This window comes from Lepeophtheirus salmonis, chromosome 6 (assembly GCF_016086655.4).
Source record: "Lepeophtheirus salmonis chromosome 6, UVic_Lsal_1.4, whole genome shotgun sequence".
In the NCBI taxonomy this organism is placed as follows: Eukaryota; Metazoa; Arthropoda; class Copepoda; order Siphonostomatoida; family Caligidae; genus Lepeophtheirus; species Lepeophtheirus salmonis.
The window spans coordinates 9,300,649-9,315,994 of record NC_052136.2 but is presented as its reverse complement, the minus strand read 5'-3'; the positions used below and the strand labels follow the sequence as shown (position 1 = coordinate 9,315,994).

Here is a 15,346-nt window from a genome sequence, read left to right as displayed (position 1 = left end):
AATTCTTATTGACTATTGACTCTTCCATAAGCTTCAGTTATTATTGTCACCTGTTTCAGCGTATAGACTCTCTTACTCGTGGGCATTGGGACCTAAAATAGGGTATGAACAAGCTGACAATTTAACTTTACTACTTGATGAACAATTTTCTCACGCGTTGGGCATCTCATATATTGGTATAGTATGCGGTTAACATAGGTAGAAAGTAGACTTGCTCATTCATCCAACCAAGGAATTCTTGAGATCTAGGGATACGGCGACTGTGCACATCAAGTCATGAGAAATTAATCTTGAGTCTCTCTTCTATCCGTAGTCCACCTACTACACGAAGTCTGTTCCGATTCAAAGAAGGAATCCGTCAAAACTTCAATCTTTGATTTGAATTGTATAATAATAATTAATACTTCATATTTGGATTATTTTTCTTTTCTTTTTTCGTCTTGTTTTTTTCCTTTTTAGGAAAAAACGGTTGGAACTTCAGATTTTTGAAAAAATTATTTTTAGAATCCTTTTTTCAAAAAAAATAATTTTCGGGGAACGGCTGTGGATTTTTGAAAACAAATATATTCCAAATTCATGCATCATATATTATTCTATTTACAATTGTCGACATTTGAAAAAATTAGCTTCATTACCGATATTAATTGTCCATCTAAAAGACGAAGGGTGGATAAGACGAAAAAGAGAATGTGAATAAACCATGGGAACGCCCCCACCCCCTTGTGACCTGACCAATGAGCTAGATAAGTCAATTTAGTAGATGTTGCAGACACCCTCAAAGTTATGGAGACAAACACAACCCTGTTTTAAATAATGATCAGAGGCTCTCTTTTTTCCATCCGATTCTTCTAAATGGCAACCATTGTTGAAAATGAAAAATGCTTCAGAACTAGAAGAAACGTCGTTTCAAAATATTGTGTAATCGCAACAGGAATGAGCTACTCCATTTTCTGATCGTGGTGCAGTATTTAATTTATGTTATATAGAAATGTGAATATAATGGAGGATATTCGAATACTGATCCATTTAACTTTGTTCTTCTCGATCTGATATGAAATTAAATATATCGAATTTAAACAGTCATTTGAAAAAAGTTATTTTTTTGTTTTAAAAGGCATTCTAAAAAAAAGTCGACGTGAGAATCAAAATGTTTCCTAAAGTAATTTGATAATTGCTCAACCAAACTTGAAAATTTACAAAAGTTGATTCTTTCACTTTTTCTTTCTTTCGAATAATCAACTCTAACCGGTTTTATATTTAGTTTTTATTGAACAATTTTGGATTGAGCACCCTTTTCGATTAAAGTCGATATCAAACATCAATTTTTTTACCATCAATAGTCAAAATCTACAAGTATCAATGCAAACATTATTTGTGAGTACTTACTTAATTAGTATAAAATCCCGGCTCAATAGTTTTATATTCGTTATTATTATTGAATTAACAGAGAAATAAATAAATAAGTTGATATACATTTTATGCATTCAATTTATTTATTTTGAATCAAGAATGTTGCCTCCTTGTAAAAAAAAATTAAAAAAATACATAGATACAAAAAACCGAGCACGCAATAATCGCATTGACTATACAAAATAGTGATGTATCAACTTGAGTCAATTCGGTCGAGTCGAACTGAGTTCAGCCGAACCAAATCGTTAAGGATCGACTTGAGTCGATAAATTAGAAAAGGAAAATAAATACAAAATTAAGTAGACACCTGCTCATTCATTAATTTTATTTAAATAAATACAGTGAGTCTGTTATACGTACCTACATTTTGCAGCGATTTTTTTACTTTATGAGTACTCATTAGCTTATACTTTTTAGTGAGTTGGAGATTCTGTAATGCGTTACAAAAACGTGCTATTCGGTATACCACAGTTTTATAACTATTTTGGTCTATTTCTAGACCAGAAGTTCTCAACAGTTTTTGAATGTTAGCCAAACAGAGATAAATAAATAATTTTGCAGGCTTTAATGAAACATTGGCTTTAATTTTATTTAATGGGACAATAATTAATATAAGCATGATAAAATTCATTGATGTTGGAATATTTTTATGTGTGCATATTATGAGCCTGTAATTTGCTCCTGAATTCTGAGTTATCTATATAAAGTTCACATTCCGACTGTCAGTCCTTATCTAATCTAATTGATCATGAGTAAATAGAGGACGCATTTACATTTTTCTCGGATCTGGGTCGGTTCGGATCTTTAGACGTAAATATTTGAGTAAACTTCGGGTACCAAAACATTCAGATCCTTATCCTGAACCCATAATTAGACGGTTACTTGTCTCAAATTTTATGGGCATTTTACAGAAAGGTCGGACCCAAATAAAATAGAATCTGGATTAGAATTATATTTCTTCGGATTATTGATGCCGAAAGAATGAATAACCCAATGTAGTTACTATTATAACATAATTACTATTTATTATTTTTATTTTTTTAAACATTGGAAACGTTGTTACCTTCATTGTATCTCCCAACCTCTCGTACAAAAAGAAACAAAACAAAAAGGGCCAAACTCATTTGGTAATAAGTTAATTCTTTCAACTATGTAATTATTTATCTGTAATAGTTGATCATTGTTCAGAGCTTAATAAGAGCTAACTCGTATTCAACCCATCAATGATTATCAATATTAATAACTATTTATAAATGAGGACTGATTCGAGGAAAAGAAGAATAAACTTCGACAGCTGATAGTGTATATTTTGCGTTTGAGAAATAATTTGGATTAATCACCCGATACAACTATTTATGTAGATGTGTCTCCAAGTACTAATCAAGATAAATGGAGATGCTAAGTTTGAAATAGATTATATTTTTTTATAATTAGGATTAAGTATTGAGAAATAAGTTTTTAATATCCGAAAAATCCCTTAGACCCTTTTTTTGATCCATAAAAGTTCGAGTACATGAAGCCGGTTTGGGTATCGGATCTCGGATCTTTTATGACATTACAAGTTTACTTATAGTGTACCTGAGTAAATTGGATCTGGGTCCAAGAAGCGTCTTAGTTTTACTCATGCTGGTGAGTTTACTAATATTTTTATTTTTCACTACACTCATCTCAGAGAAAATAGACTCGGATCCTTGATAACTATAAATATAGGATCAAACCAGGGAACACCAATTTTACTAGTGAACAATTTAGTGAGGATGTGATGTTGGTTGATGTTAGCGGTATGATGAAAAAAAGAGGATATTACCTAACACCGGTAAAAACAATTAGTTGCAATTGATTAACCGCCTCCCTGAGATTATTGGGTAGTGTATTTATATAAGTCCTGCTTTAAAAACGTCCAATTATACCAACCTCAAATGCTTTTATTTTAATTTTATTATTGTTATTAATATAATTTTCGTGGGGGGAGTTGAACCATGAGCCACCTGTTGAGCATCCATGGTGTAAACTGTCTCTAGAGAGGTTGCGGAACTTCATTACTAGCTATAAATATTGATTAATTAGAAAATCACGCCACAAAACTCAAGACGTTATTTGGTGAGATTTAGTGATAAAAATCAAGTTGATCAGAATCAGGTTTTTTCAAATTTAGAAAACCCATCGACACAACACTAATTTCAAATTCACGCATCGTTTCTTCAAATAACAAAACGTAGTTAATATATTAGACGAATATTCATGTGATTGTTAACCCCTATCATCAAAATATTTTTCCTTTTCCCTTCAATAATAAAATCACATCAAACTGACGATAGTCAAATTATGACTTATCATTAATTGTTGTAGCCAACTTCTAAAAGGACTAGTAGAGCTAAATGAGGAGGCTACTCACACTTAAAATCATTTGATTGAGCTGTGATTGAATTAGATGTTGATTGAGATGTAAAGATATATCTGTAATTAAATAAAAAGTTTAGTATGACGCTCAAAAAACTGAAGATATGTTATATATTTTAAAAAAATGCGAAAGCAGAAAAAAAAGATACAACTCTAACTTAAAGGAAATAATATATGAAATTGGCAATCGTTTCAGTTACTACATATATAATATACATTATCGCAGGTCATTTCAACTCATGAACAATCAAGTATATCATACATATACTTTTGTTTACGTTATAGCCATATGAATTCCGTTTCTACTCCTTCGATTCCCTCATCCTTCAAGGATATCAACTCCGAATGGATCATCTCCATGTGTAAGGAAACACTCTACCCACCACAAAAACAAGAAGGATTCCTTTCTCCTTCTCCAAAGATAGAAGTGGATATCAAACCATGGGCGGATGGTTCTCAAGGTGCCTTAAGTGATATTCTTCTTGTGTTTGTTCATGCCTCCATCCCTATTGGCCGTTCCCAAAGTAGAGCTCATCATCTATTTGTCAAAGTGATACCCCAGAGTATGAGGAAACTCATTTTGAAGCATAGGCTCTTTGAGAGGGAACTGATCATGTACAGGTAATTAATTATAAGTAATATCATTGTTCCACAATATTCATCATGAATAACGTAAATAAATATATTCTAAAGGTCCAGAATTAAAATACATTTCCAATTAGAACTTTAATCTATCTTAAAATTGACTACTTAGTATCTCTCTTATTTAATACAGCTTAATTATTATCCATAGTACAGGGTGTAGAATAAATACTGTCAAAATATGATTGGATGGAATATAAGTTATAAAATTTAAACTAATTTCAATTTAGTTCCTGCTTTTTATTATTACAATCAATAAAAATTACTTAATTACGTCAATTTCAAGAATACAAAAAACGAATTTTTCAATTTATTTTGCAAACTCTTTGAAGGCAAATAATTCGACAGCTAATAATGCCAGAGAGATCAAATGGATCCCATCAGATGTGGTGTCATGTAAGGATGGTTAATTGTTTTAGTTTGTACGAATCAAGGGATGAAACTGGATTTATTTTAGAAAAAGTAACATTTTTTAAGATGTTTACAGAATTGGCAATAGCTAATTACTCAAACTACTAATCCTCCACAATTATACAATAAGATATGTTTTTAATTAAATTTTGTATCTTTTTATACGAAATAATTATCCATTTATAACTCTCAATTATAAGTTATTTAAAGAGAGCAAAAAAATAGAGATAAAATCACAAGGTATTAAAACACCAAAGTTTGGTGTATGGGCAATGAAGGGCATCACCTATCTAAACAGCCCCACTACTGAAAATAAACCTATTGCTTTTGTTTTTAAGATGTTCAAATTCACTTGATTTTCATCACTATATATGAGTTTTATGTGTAAAATGAAATAAAAGATTAAATGAGGGATAAAAATAATTATTATCTTTTTTTCTTCGATTCCTACATAGTACAATTTCCCTTTATATTTTATGCAAATATCGTAAAGACTGAATAAAAGACAAAGTTGTATCTACCAAGTGGTCCATTAAAATCTGAACACTTTTAATTTTAAACTTCAACAAGATGATATAGTTTATTAATTAACAATAGTATTTCAACAAAGTTAATACTATAAATAGATGTGTGTTTGAGCTCTCTTAATCATTAATGTAGCTGTTCTTTGCGGCAATGATGGCTTCCAGACGGCGGCAGAAGGCATGGCACCTGCTGGAGGTGTAGTCCCAGTGCTGGCTGACAGTTGCTTTGAGGGACTCGGTGTTTGGATGAAGAACACTACAGTTCTTTCCCTCTATACGTTTAGGGTGTATATCAAGGGAGTTGGGATTAGGGCTGTAGGGTGGGGGCAAAAGTGTCAAAAAAAGAGTACAAGAGAACTAAAAAAAAAACTTATTCAAAAGAGTCTTTCAACGGAATAGATGGGTGTATTTCATTGATGGTGCCAAAAGTGGCCCCTCCGCCCCCATAAGGCTCTTTCCACCCACTTTTTTATAGCTATCTGGACAGTCTGGTGTAAAACCTCAAGATCTCTTGTATGGGCCCTCATGGACTTGAGAGGATTTGCTTGGCCTGTTTTGTTTTTTAACTCCTCCGGATCCATTTTGACATTTTTGACGGAGCTATTCTTCCTCTCCAACGTTTTGGACTTGCTGACGGCGTAGACCGCGATCCTGGAGACGCCCAACTGCTTTGCGTGCGCGAATGGAAATTTGTCGATCACATTCAAAAGTCATTTTCTCGACTTGTACGTAAGCAAAAGAGCTCAAGTATGTTTTATTTTATAAATAATTGTTTATGCTTTAATATATGGAAATATGAATTAATTTCAATCACTTAACCTTATTTAATAATTGAATTAGTAAGTGCTCAGATTTCAATGGACTCCACGGTCCTCAGAACATAAAAATACAACAGTTCTTATAATATATCACATACCATAATTTCATTCCAAATATGGATCAAAAATAGTCAGTGAGATACACATGCAAAGCTTTTGAAGGCAAGGACAGTCATATTTATAAATCAAAGTGTTGCGTCTTGACGAGGGAGAGACACAAGCTTATTTATAATAGGAGAGATCCAGGATGACCGAGAGAAATGAGGAGAAGAAATGACGTGGAGGAATAAAGCTACACAGTTTATATGCTCATGTGTCTTCTAACTATACTCTAGTATATTTACAAAAGACGATACTATTTATAACACGTAAAAACAGTACTTATAATACATAGACGAATTTACAAGAAGATAAAAACCAGAAAGGACATATTAAATACATAACACAAAGTGAAGCTATTAAGATAATAGCCCAGCCATCACCTGATGTTCAGGGTTAATGAGTGTTGTTTGTACATAGTTTTTTGATCCTTATCATTAAATCTAATTTATCCTACCTAGATAAATAACTCGTTTTCTTTTGAATAGAAGGCTAAATAAACAAAAACAATCATCATGTGCATAAATGTGTGGTGATAACATAAAAATATGCTGAGATTTTTTCGATGAAATAGAGAAAAACACATTTTGAGTTTTTTTACTTCAATGAAAAACCAAAGAGGATTTTTGAAAGAGTCAAATACATTATTAAATCAATGAAAAACTGCTCAACAATTTATTAATATGATTGATAATTGTTTAAAATTTTACATGAACATACTACATACAAATTCAGTCAATTTGATCGTGTGGTGTTTGAACTTTAAATCCAATTTTGATATCGTATATATAATAAATTTCAATTGTTGCGGTATGTTCTTAAACAGCTAATCTCTTTCTTCTTTTGGTTATTCTTTCAACGTGAATACTTATACACTCTTCTTTAAAAATATTTATCACATCATGTCAAATATTCGTCAAACATTTGTGCTTTCTTTTATTTTATCGCCACACAAATGTAAATATAATTTTGATATTTCATTATATCATTGTTGATAAGAGTCCTGGAAAACATTTAATTTTTTCCCTCGTATATGTACAAACAGCAAGGAATTACATTTTTTTAGATTTTTGAAGGAACAATGAACCAAAATTAACAACTACAATATTTAAGATACTAGGGTATCGCGCCCGATACAAAAAGTGAAACTGATGAAAACCGGGTGTCTTTTTCAGTTCGACCTTTTTTGGAGTCGGCAAACTGAAGAGGGAATTTTCTTTTCTTAAGCTTCTAACATTATTATTTCCTTCTTGAGGAATGAGCTTCCTTTTCTAATACATATAAGCTACCACACAGATATGGGATTTGTGTAAGAGTACCTGTTATATAATTTTGGGGGGAATAAATGAATTACTGCTATAAAGAGGAGAACCTTCTACAGTTAAAATAGCATTTGTATAGGGAAAATTTAAATATATATTTACTTTATTATGCATTTGAAAAACAATTTACACCAAAAATAGGCGAGAATTCTCTTTTATAGGATGATGCTAACACACCCATGACTGATTAAATAATGCACAAAAAAAAAAGAATGAGCTCACGTCCATGCGTTTTTCCTTTTCTAATAGCTACATTTCGTTTTTTCGTCTATAGCTATAATTGATGTATATGAAACCTGATTAAACATTTGTATGGGTTCATAAAAGACAGAGAGTAATCTTGAGGATTTGGTCCTTGTGCATTTCCTTTTTCCCTCGTCACAGCTGTTTATAGCTGATCTAATGAAACGTCATGACAGCTAAGCTGCTCTCACCCAAAACATTATACAAATTGTGAGCGTTTCCATGTTGATTTTAAGTTTCTGTTGCGTCTTGACGAGGGAGAGACACAATCTTATTTATAATAGGAGAGATCCAGGATGACCGAGAGAAATGAGGAGAAGAAATGACGTGGAGGAATAAAGCTACACAGTTTATATGCTCATGTGTATTCTAACTATACTCTAATATATTTACAAAAGACGACACTATTTATAATACGTAAAACTCAGTACTTATAATACATAGACGAATATACAAGAAGATAAAAACCAGAAAGGACATATTAAATACATAACAGTTTCTTTCTGTTAATATGCTTAAAATGTTCCCAATTTGCACATCTGAGAATAACTGAGGAATTACAAGAATGCCATAAGTTCAAAAGGCTATTTGTGAACCATTTGTCATATTTTGATGGGATGAAAACATTTATTATTAGATTATAGAATACTTTTTTTTACATTTAACTTTAAATTTTAGTATGGTTTATTTAATAAATAAGCAAAGTAAGGTTAAGTTAAAATGTTACAAAATTAAATATAATCGAGTCGGTTATTTGACTCATTATAATAAGTAATTAATATTTTTGATGGAGGAAGATTAACCCTGTATTAAATACAGGGTTTGAAAGCAAAATGTGGACCGAAATGCTAATTATGTAATTAAAATAGACAGGTTTTGTGATTTTTTTCTGCATATTCCGAATTTCCTGTCCTTTTTGAATAAGTAATAAATAATACCCAATTCTCAAATCTTTTATCATGAGTGAGTAAGAAGCAAAAAGGCAGAGGATCTCAGACCTTCAGGATGCCAAAATTGAGGTGGGAGAGATTATGGACATTATGAAGTGCTCCAAGAGCCTCATTTTCAAGGTGGTGAAGATGGAAAAAACCTCTCAAGGAAAGAAGGAAGTGGGGGAATCAACTTGAAAAGGGATTCTGAGTTTCTGGGGGACCTGAAGAAGAAGATCAAGGAGGACCGCACAAAAACCATGAATCGCCTCTCTAACAAGTTTGACGTGAACGAGGGAACAATTAGGAGGGCTGTGAAGGAGGACTTGGGGGTGTCCTCTTACACAAGGAACCCACGCTACCTGTTGACGGACACCTTGAAAGAAAGGAGACTGCAGAGGTGCAAGAAAGTTTGTGCGTGGATCAAGGGAAATGGACCGACAGTAAAAAATTTCTCTGACGAGAAGATTTTCACCATGGACCAGGTCTACAACAGTCAGAACGACCGTTGGCTTGGGAGATCACCAGAGGAGGTCAAGGGGGTGTTCCGTACAAAACATCCGAACAATGGTCGTGGCGTCTGATGGCAAGAAGATGTGTCCCTTCTTTTTGAAGGCTCGAGAGAAAATCGACCAGGAGGCCTACTATAAGGTGCTGAGATTCACGATACTGCCATGGCTCAAGGCCACCTATTCAGAGGACAACTATGTGTAGACCCAAAATGGTGCATCCTCATGTACATCGGCTTAATGCCAGAAGTTCTGCGCCGATAACATGGCTGATTTTTGGCCTAAGGACATGAGGCCATCATCTTCGCCGGATTTTAACTCGTTGGACTTTGCTGTGTGGGTTACTTTGGAGAGGGAGACTAACCGGACATCTCACCCGAACGTGGACTCCCTTAAAGCTGCCATTGTGAAGGAGTGGAACATCTTGTACAAGAAGTTCATCATCAACTCCTGCAAGGATTCCTGCCGTCGTGTGGAGGCTGTGATTGCTGATAAGGACGGGCATATTGAGTGAACATGTTGACAAAGGGCGTGTCTCAAAGTTTTGCTAAAAAATTTCTAAGTTATTGACATTTTTCTAAAATCAGTCATTCATCCCACGTTTTGTTTCCGACCCCTTAATATTTCATATCCAATGTATTGTATTAGCATTTATTGATTAGATGTAAGTCATTCAGAAAATTAAACTGAAAAAATCAATCAAAGTCGAACTTTTGATAGAAAATCCTTTGAAGTTGTAATATAATGTTTATTCTATAGTTTTAGCTATAATATAAAGACAAGACATTGATATTTATTTGATTTGATTTTTGTATAGTTAGACCCATTTTATAGGAAGTGTTTTCAAGATAACGTAAAAGAAAATAATTTATCTTACCTTGGTGCAAGGTTTTTTTAAAACAGGGTTATTACCTTTAATTTTCCTCAATATTGTTATTTTACTTTGAAAGATGGTTCTGAATTGTAACTATATTCTAATAACGTGATTTACTTACCCTCGTAACAAAGTTGGTTAAATGTTACTCTTTATATAAGTTGGCAATGCCATTTCAACGGGAAGTCATAAATATGTTTTATGACTTGAACTTTAAGTAATACATACATAATTAGATAAACAGTAATTGACTTCAGAAAAAGGCAAATTATTTGTATGATGACATAAATCTGTTGCAGAATGCATTTTTGTAATAAGGAAATTGAAAGTATGTAGGGATATCTGTTTTATCTATTCATTATTTTAGGGATGTTTTCCCACTATTGATTAAAAAAGTCATTGATGACCGCGTACCAGGATTTCAATTCAAGCATTTTCTTCTCCCGAAATACGTTTTTGGAGCTGTCAAAGATGGAAAAGGAGTCTTGGTTTTAGAGGATTTATCTCGTAGTGGTTACACAATTAATGATTCATCTTTTAAGCTCTTCGATGTTGATAAATTAGATGTAAGAATGAAAAATATATTATATAATAATTACAATGGTATATTGATCATATTTTAGTTGGCATGTGGAGCTCTTGCAGAATTCCATGCGCTATCCATGGCTTTTAATGAGATATCCGATACAAAACTGGAGGAAATATTTCCAATTTTAGATCCTAAAGGTCTCATTTGGTTTCAGGCAAGTTTTTTAAATGTGTTATATGTTTTTTGGCTCCGAAACTTTACCAGCTTTGAAAAAGAATAGATTTGGAAATGAAAATTATTATTTTTTTAATAAATAATGGCAATAAATCGATAACTTAGAGGAATTATAAATTGTGAACGCAAGCAAATTATATGACATAATAAAAATATATATTTCTATTGATGGGTTGGAAATTAAATACTGTTCAGAATCCAAGTATTTACCCTAGTCATTTACTATTACATATATGAACACTGTGTAAATGATCACATTAGTAATCACTGTAATGACCTTCAATATTCAGTTTTATGAATCAATTTTCACAATTAATATTTAGAAAGCTACTTCAATTTAATAAGAAAGTACAAATAGTAAAGCAGAATGAGATAAGACCATCATGTTAAGGGTAAAAGGTCTAAGAGGAGGAGGGGGGTTTAAATAGGAGAGAGGAGAATGTACAAAGACATCTTTGTCTTTGGGGAATGTCAGAAGTTAGTTTCCAAGGGGTAGGTGTCCTAGAGCTCAAACTAACAAAATATGTATTGCTGCAAGATCTCGCCTAGTAAACAGCACTCATACCTAATGTTGTATCAGTCTTAGAATTGTATTTCTAATCAGTCTTTTTTTCTTTTTTTTTTCTTCTTCTTTCAGTCTTTTTTCTAATCGGTCAGTATTGAACCACCATTTATCATTTATCAGTCAAAAAAATCATTTTTGTTATTTATTGACAGCTGTCAATTCACTAATCTCACTTGATACATCATGGCTATTTCATAATTTATTATTTATTATGAATAAACGAAGTAGTAAGACGGGACAAAAGGACAGGAATACAATTTCTTGTTAATCCCTCGTAGGCATTGTATATTTATAAATATATATTGCCCATTAAATTATTCACATGAAGAAATTTTAGCTATCATATATATTATACATGTGTATAGCTACGCTTTAAAAAAATATTACTACTTAAGAAATAAATAGCAATTGTTATGACTGACTTACTTGGCTAACTACCAGTTGATTTTGGGCCCTTTTTTCTGTTTCTTTTTTGAGATGAAATGACGTAGTTAGTAACTACTTAATTTCAGCTGTTGTAGTTACCATAAAGGACTGATAAGGAGCTATCCTAAGACTGAAAAAATAATCAGGACCGAACCAATAGGCTGCAGTCTATTTAGTTTTCTTAGGATTCTCCAACACTACTTATACTTTATAAGTAGATATGGGATTTGTGTAAGAGAGCCAGGAGAATGCGAGAGTTAAGCATATATTGTTATTGAATTAAGACCATTGTTAATATCAGCTGCTTGTTATATGATTTTAGAGGAGAAAATGAATTACTTCTATAAAGAGGGAAACCTTCTATTTTTAAAATAGTATTAGTGCAGGGAAAATATCATATTTATATATTTTATTATGCATTTTTAAATCAATTTATACCAAAGAAAAACGAGAATTCTTCTTTTAGAGGGAGATGTGATCACTCCCACAACTGATTAAATAATCAACAAAAAAGTAGAAAGAGCACACGCATCAACCGTTTTTCCTTTTCTAATCAGTATAATTTGTTTTTCTTTTTTTTAAATAGATCCCGTCTTTGCCTATTAGTTTACTTTAGCATACAAAAATAAAATATATCAGGATGAGTTTCCCTGAGCCAAATTTCTTCCGTGATTACATGATATATTTTGAATAAATGCTCTAATAAATCATTAACTCTTTCTCGTTCATCAGGATGACATGCTTCCATTTATAAATGCCATGAACGTCATTTCAAAAGCATTTTTAAAAAGTTTACCCAATGAACAAGAAACTTTGAGGTGAGCTGGACGGAATAAAGTATACAAAAGACTGCGTAAAGAACGGGACAGAAACGTACGCTAAGTCATACATCACATCCAAATAATATGTAAATAAATACTTCTCTGATCCACCCTTTTGATTAAAATTTGATTTTTTTGTCCCAAGTCCTCCTATTTCATATAAAACACAATGTTAGATATAATTGACGGGAATTTGAATCAATTACATACTTTCTTTGCTCTGATAGGCGTTTTGAAAAGGTAGCAATGGATCCCATGGATATATTCAACGATGAAATTAGTCGAAAGGGATACTTTGATTGCCTTCAACATGGAGACTCTTGGCACAATAATTTCCTCTTCGAAAAAAAGTCACATAAATCTGCAATCATTGATTGGCAAGTAAGCACTGCGAAGTTTTAAATATATTTACTAAAGGAATACATGGAATTTGCACTCTTTTTCCCCTTAAATTTTGTTTCTGTCCCACCACAGGCTATTTTTTATTAAACAATTCTTTTAAAAAAATTTAATCTCTAATTTTTTTATTTATTTTACTAATAGTCACTTTGAAAAAATACCTTTGGTGATCAAAGGAAGACTGCATGTTCCAAATATATATTCTTTGATTTAGCTTAATACTATATACTTAAATATTGCTATTTTAGTTGTCATACTATGGAAATGGACTTAGTGATCTTAGCTACTTGATTTACTCATCTACCTCCAAATTCACACGTTTAGAGCAACCCAACTTTTTAGTACATTCCTATCTTAATGTCCTAACTTCCACTCTAACAAAATTAGAGCTTTCAAATATTTGTATAAATTTGAGTGTGGATAACTTTCTGAATGAATTCAAAAAGGTAACTTATTTTGATATGCCTTGTTCTGTTCAATTCAGTGCACGTAAAATTGCCTTGAGGGGAAATGACTCTTCATTTACTACAAATGTCATGTTAGATATTAATTCAATAGAAAAACATTGATTAATTACTTTCAAAGGATACAAATTTGCTTAGGTGATTAATTTGAAAATGCATTAATTTATCAAAAAAAAAAAATCTTAGACTTACATTTTAAACATTAGAATTGAGTTAACTAGATTACATATTTTTCTAATTCTTAGAATGATTAATGATGAAATATATCCCTGCAGTTTAGCTAATAAATTAAAAATAAACTTAATGTAGGTCATTGTATATCAGAAAATTATAGATTTACACTAAGTGCTACAACATTTAGTGTATCAATCGATCAAATATATACAATAAAGTCAAATTAATATAGTTAAAATGCTTATTTTTTAAACAAAGGAAAATAAATGCATAAAATGTAAGACTATTTGAGAAAAATATGACGTTAAATTATTCAAATTTGCACCATAAAGTAGATTTAAAAATATTTTAATTTCAAAACAAAAGCAAATGCAATTGTGTAGCCTATTGGAACTATTAAAAGATATTTATATATTGAAGCAGATATGAGGACTCGAGTCCCTTTTTTATAACCCGTGACTTGGTGTTGAATCAAAATTAATTTTCTTGAGATTGACTTGACTTAGACTTGAGATTTTAATACTTGTGTCTGACTTGATTTTTTGATTTTGAGATGTAGGATAAACCGACTTGACTTGTCCAAGACAATAATACTTGAGAATTGAAGCCTATGACTCGAGATTTACGTGTGACTTGCGCATGGGAAACTTGGCCCCATGTCTGTTTTGATGTATTAATTCTCGAACCCCAAATTTTAAATAAATGAAGGGGAATTTTCCTAAAACAATTCAATTCAACAGTCAGGGAACTTTCAAAGGACATTTTTTTTTTCGGGAGGGGGGGGGGTCATTATTATTATTATTTTTTTAATTGAAAAATTAAAATTCATTTATTAATTTTTGGGGAGAAAATTTCAAACATTCATTGCTTTTCACAAAAAATTACAAAAATCGGCAGTTGTTCTCCAAAAATGCAATTTTTTGGAAAAAAATTTGGGAAATTAAATAAAATTTCTTATTTTAAATTTTCTAGTAAAAATCCCAGCCCCCCAGCCCACCGCCTGCAGACGCCCTTGAACATATAATACTAGAATTTCTAGTGTTACATGATTCCACTCAGCATCTCTTTCCAGAGTCTACCACTAACCCTTCTTCTTTGTGGAAATATCGAGGATCTAACATTAAGAGAATATGGAGACAAAGACAAAAAAGATTCAACATTGAAAAGAAAGACTTCCATTGCATCAAATATGGAAATGATCTATCTTCATCAACAAGGACGAACTCTCATGATAAGAATGGATCAGAAAAAGGCAAGATCAATACGACGAAAACATTATCTTGACTTATGTAAGGACATTTTAAAGTAGACAAATATTTTGAAATACAATCAGTAGTTGCAACAGACATGCATCATTAATTATTATCTGAAGTGTAGAATATGCGTTATGCCCTTCCAATAACATGATGTAATAACAAGTCAACATGACATGTTTAATATGGATTGAGCAAGTCATTGAACTATATTAAGTTGTTAAATAAGTATAACGGAAAACTTTATATCTCCCAAATCTTCACAAAAAGAGTTTTGTCCTTTGTCTGAGTTCAACTATA

The 15,346-nt window shown here is 31.8% G+C and overlaps 1 protein-coding gene across 4 annotated transcripts; it reads left to right on the top strand.

Moving 5' to 3' along the window:
* The first annotated feature begins 3,934 nt into the window (after positions 1-3,934).
* Positions 3,935-15,139, top strand: LOC121120658 (uncharacterized). 4 transcript variants are annotated; one of them, XM_071889283.1, is made up of 8 exons: positions 3,935-4,036; positions 4,096-4,431; positions 10,549-10,747; positions 10,805-10,924; positions 12,668-12,753; positions 12,984-13,137; positions 13,404-13,601; positions 14,866-15,139. In XM_071889283.1, exons 2-8 carry the CDS (start codon positions 4,100-4,102, stop codon positions 15,100-15,102), a joined length of 1,326 nt encoding a protein of 441 aa, XP_071745384.1. In that variant the 5' UTR covers positions 3,935-4,036; positions 4,096-4,099; the 3' UTR covers positions 15,103-15,139. The 4 variants fall into 4 exon arrangements, with proteins under 4 accessions (XP_071745384.1, XP_071745385.1, XP_040571460.1 ...); XM_071889284.1 differs by having other exon boundaries at positions 14,853-15,139; XM_040715526.2 differs by having other exon boundaries at positions 4,009-4,431; positions 14,853-15,139.
* The last annotated feature ends 207 nt before the right edge of the window (positions 15,140-15,346 follow it).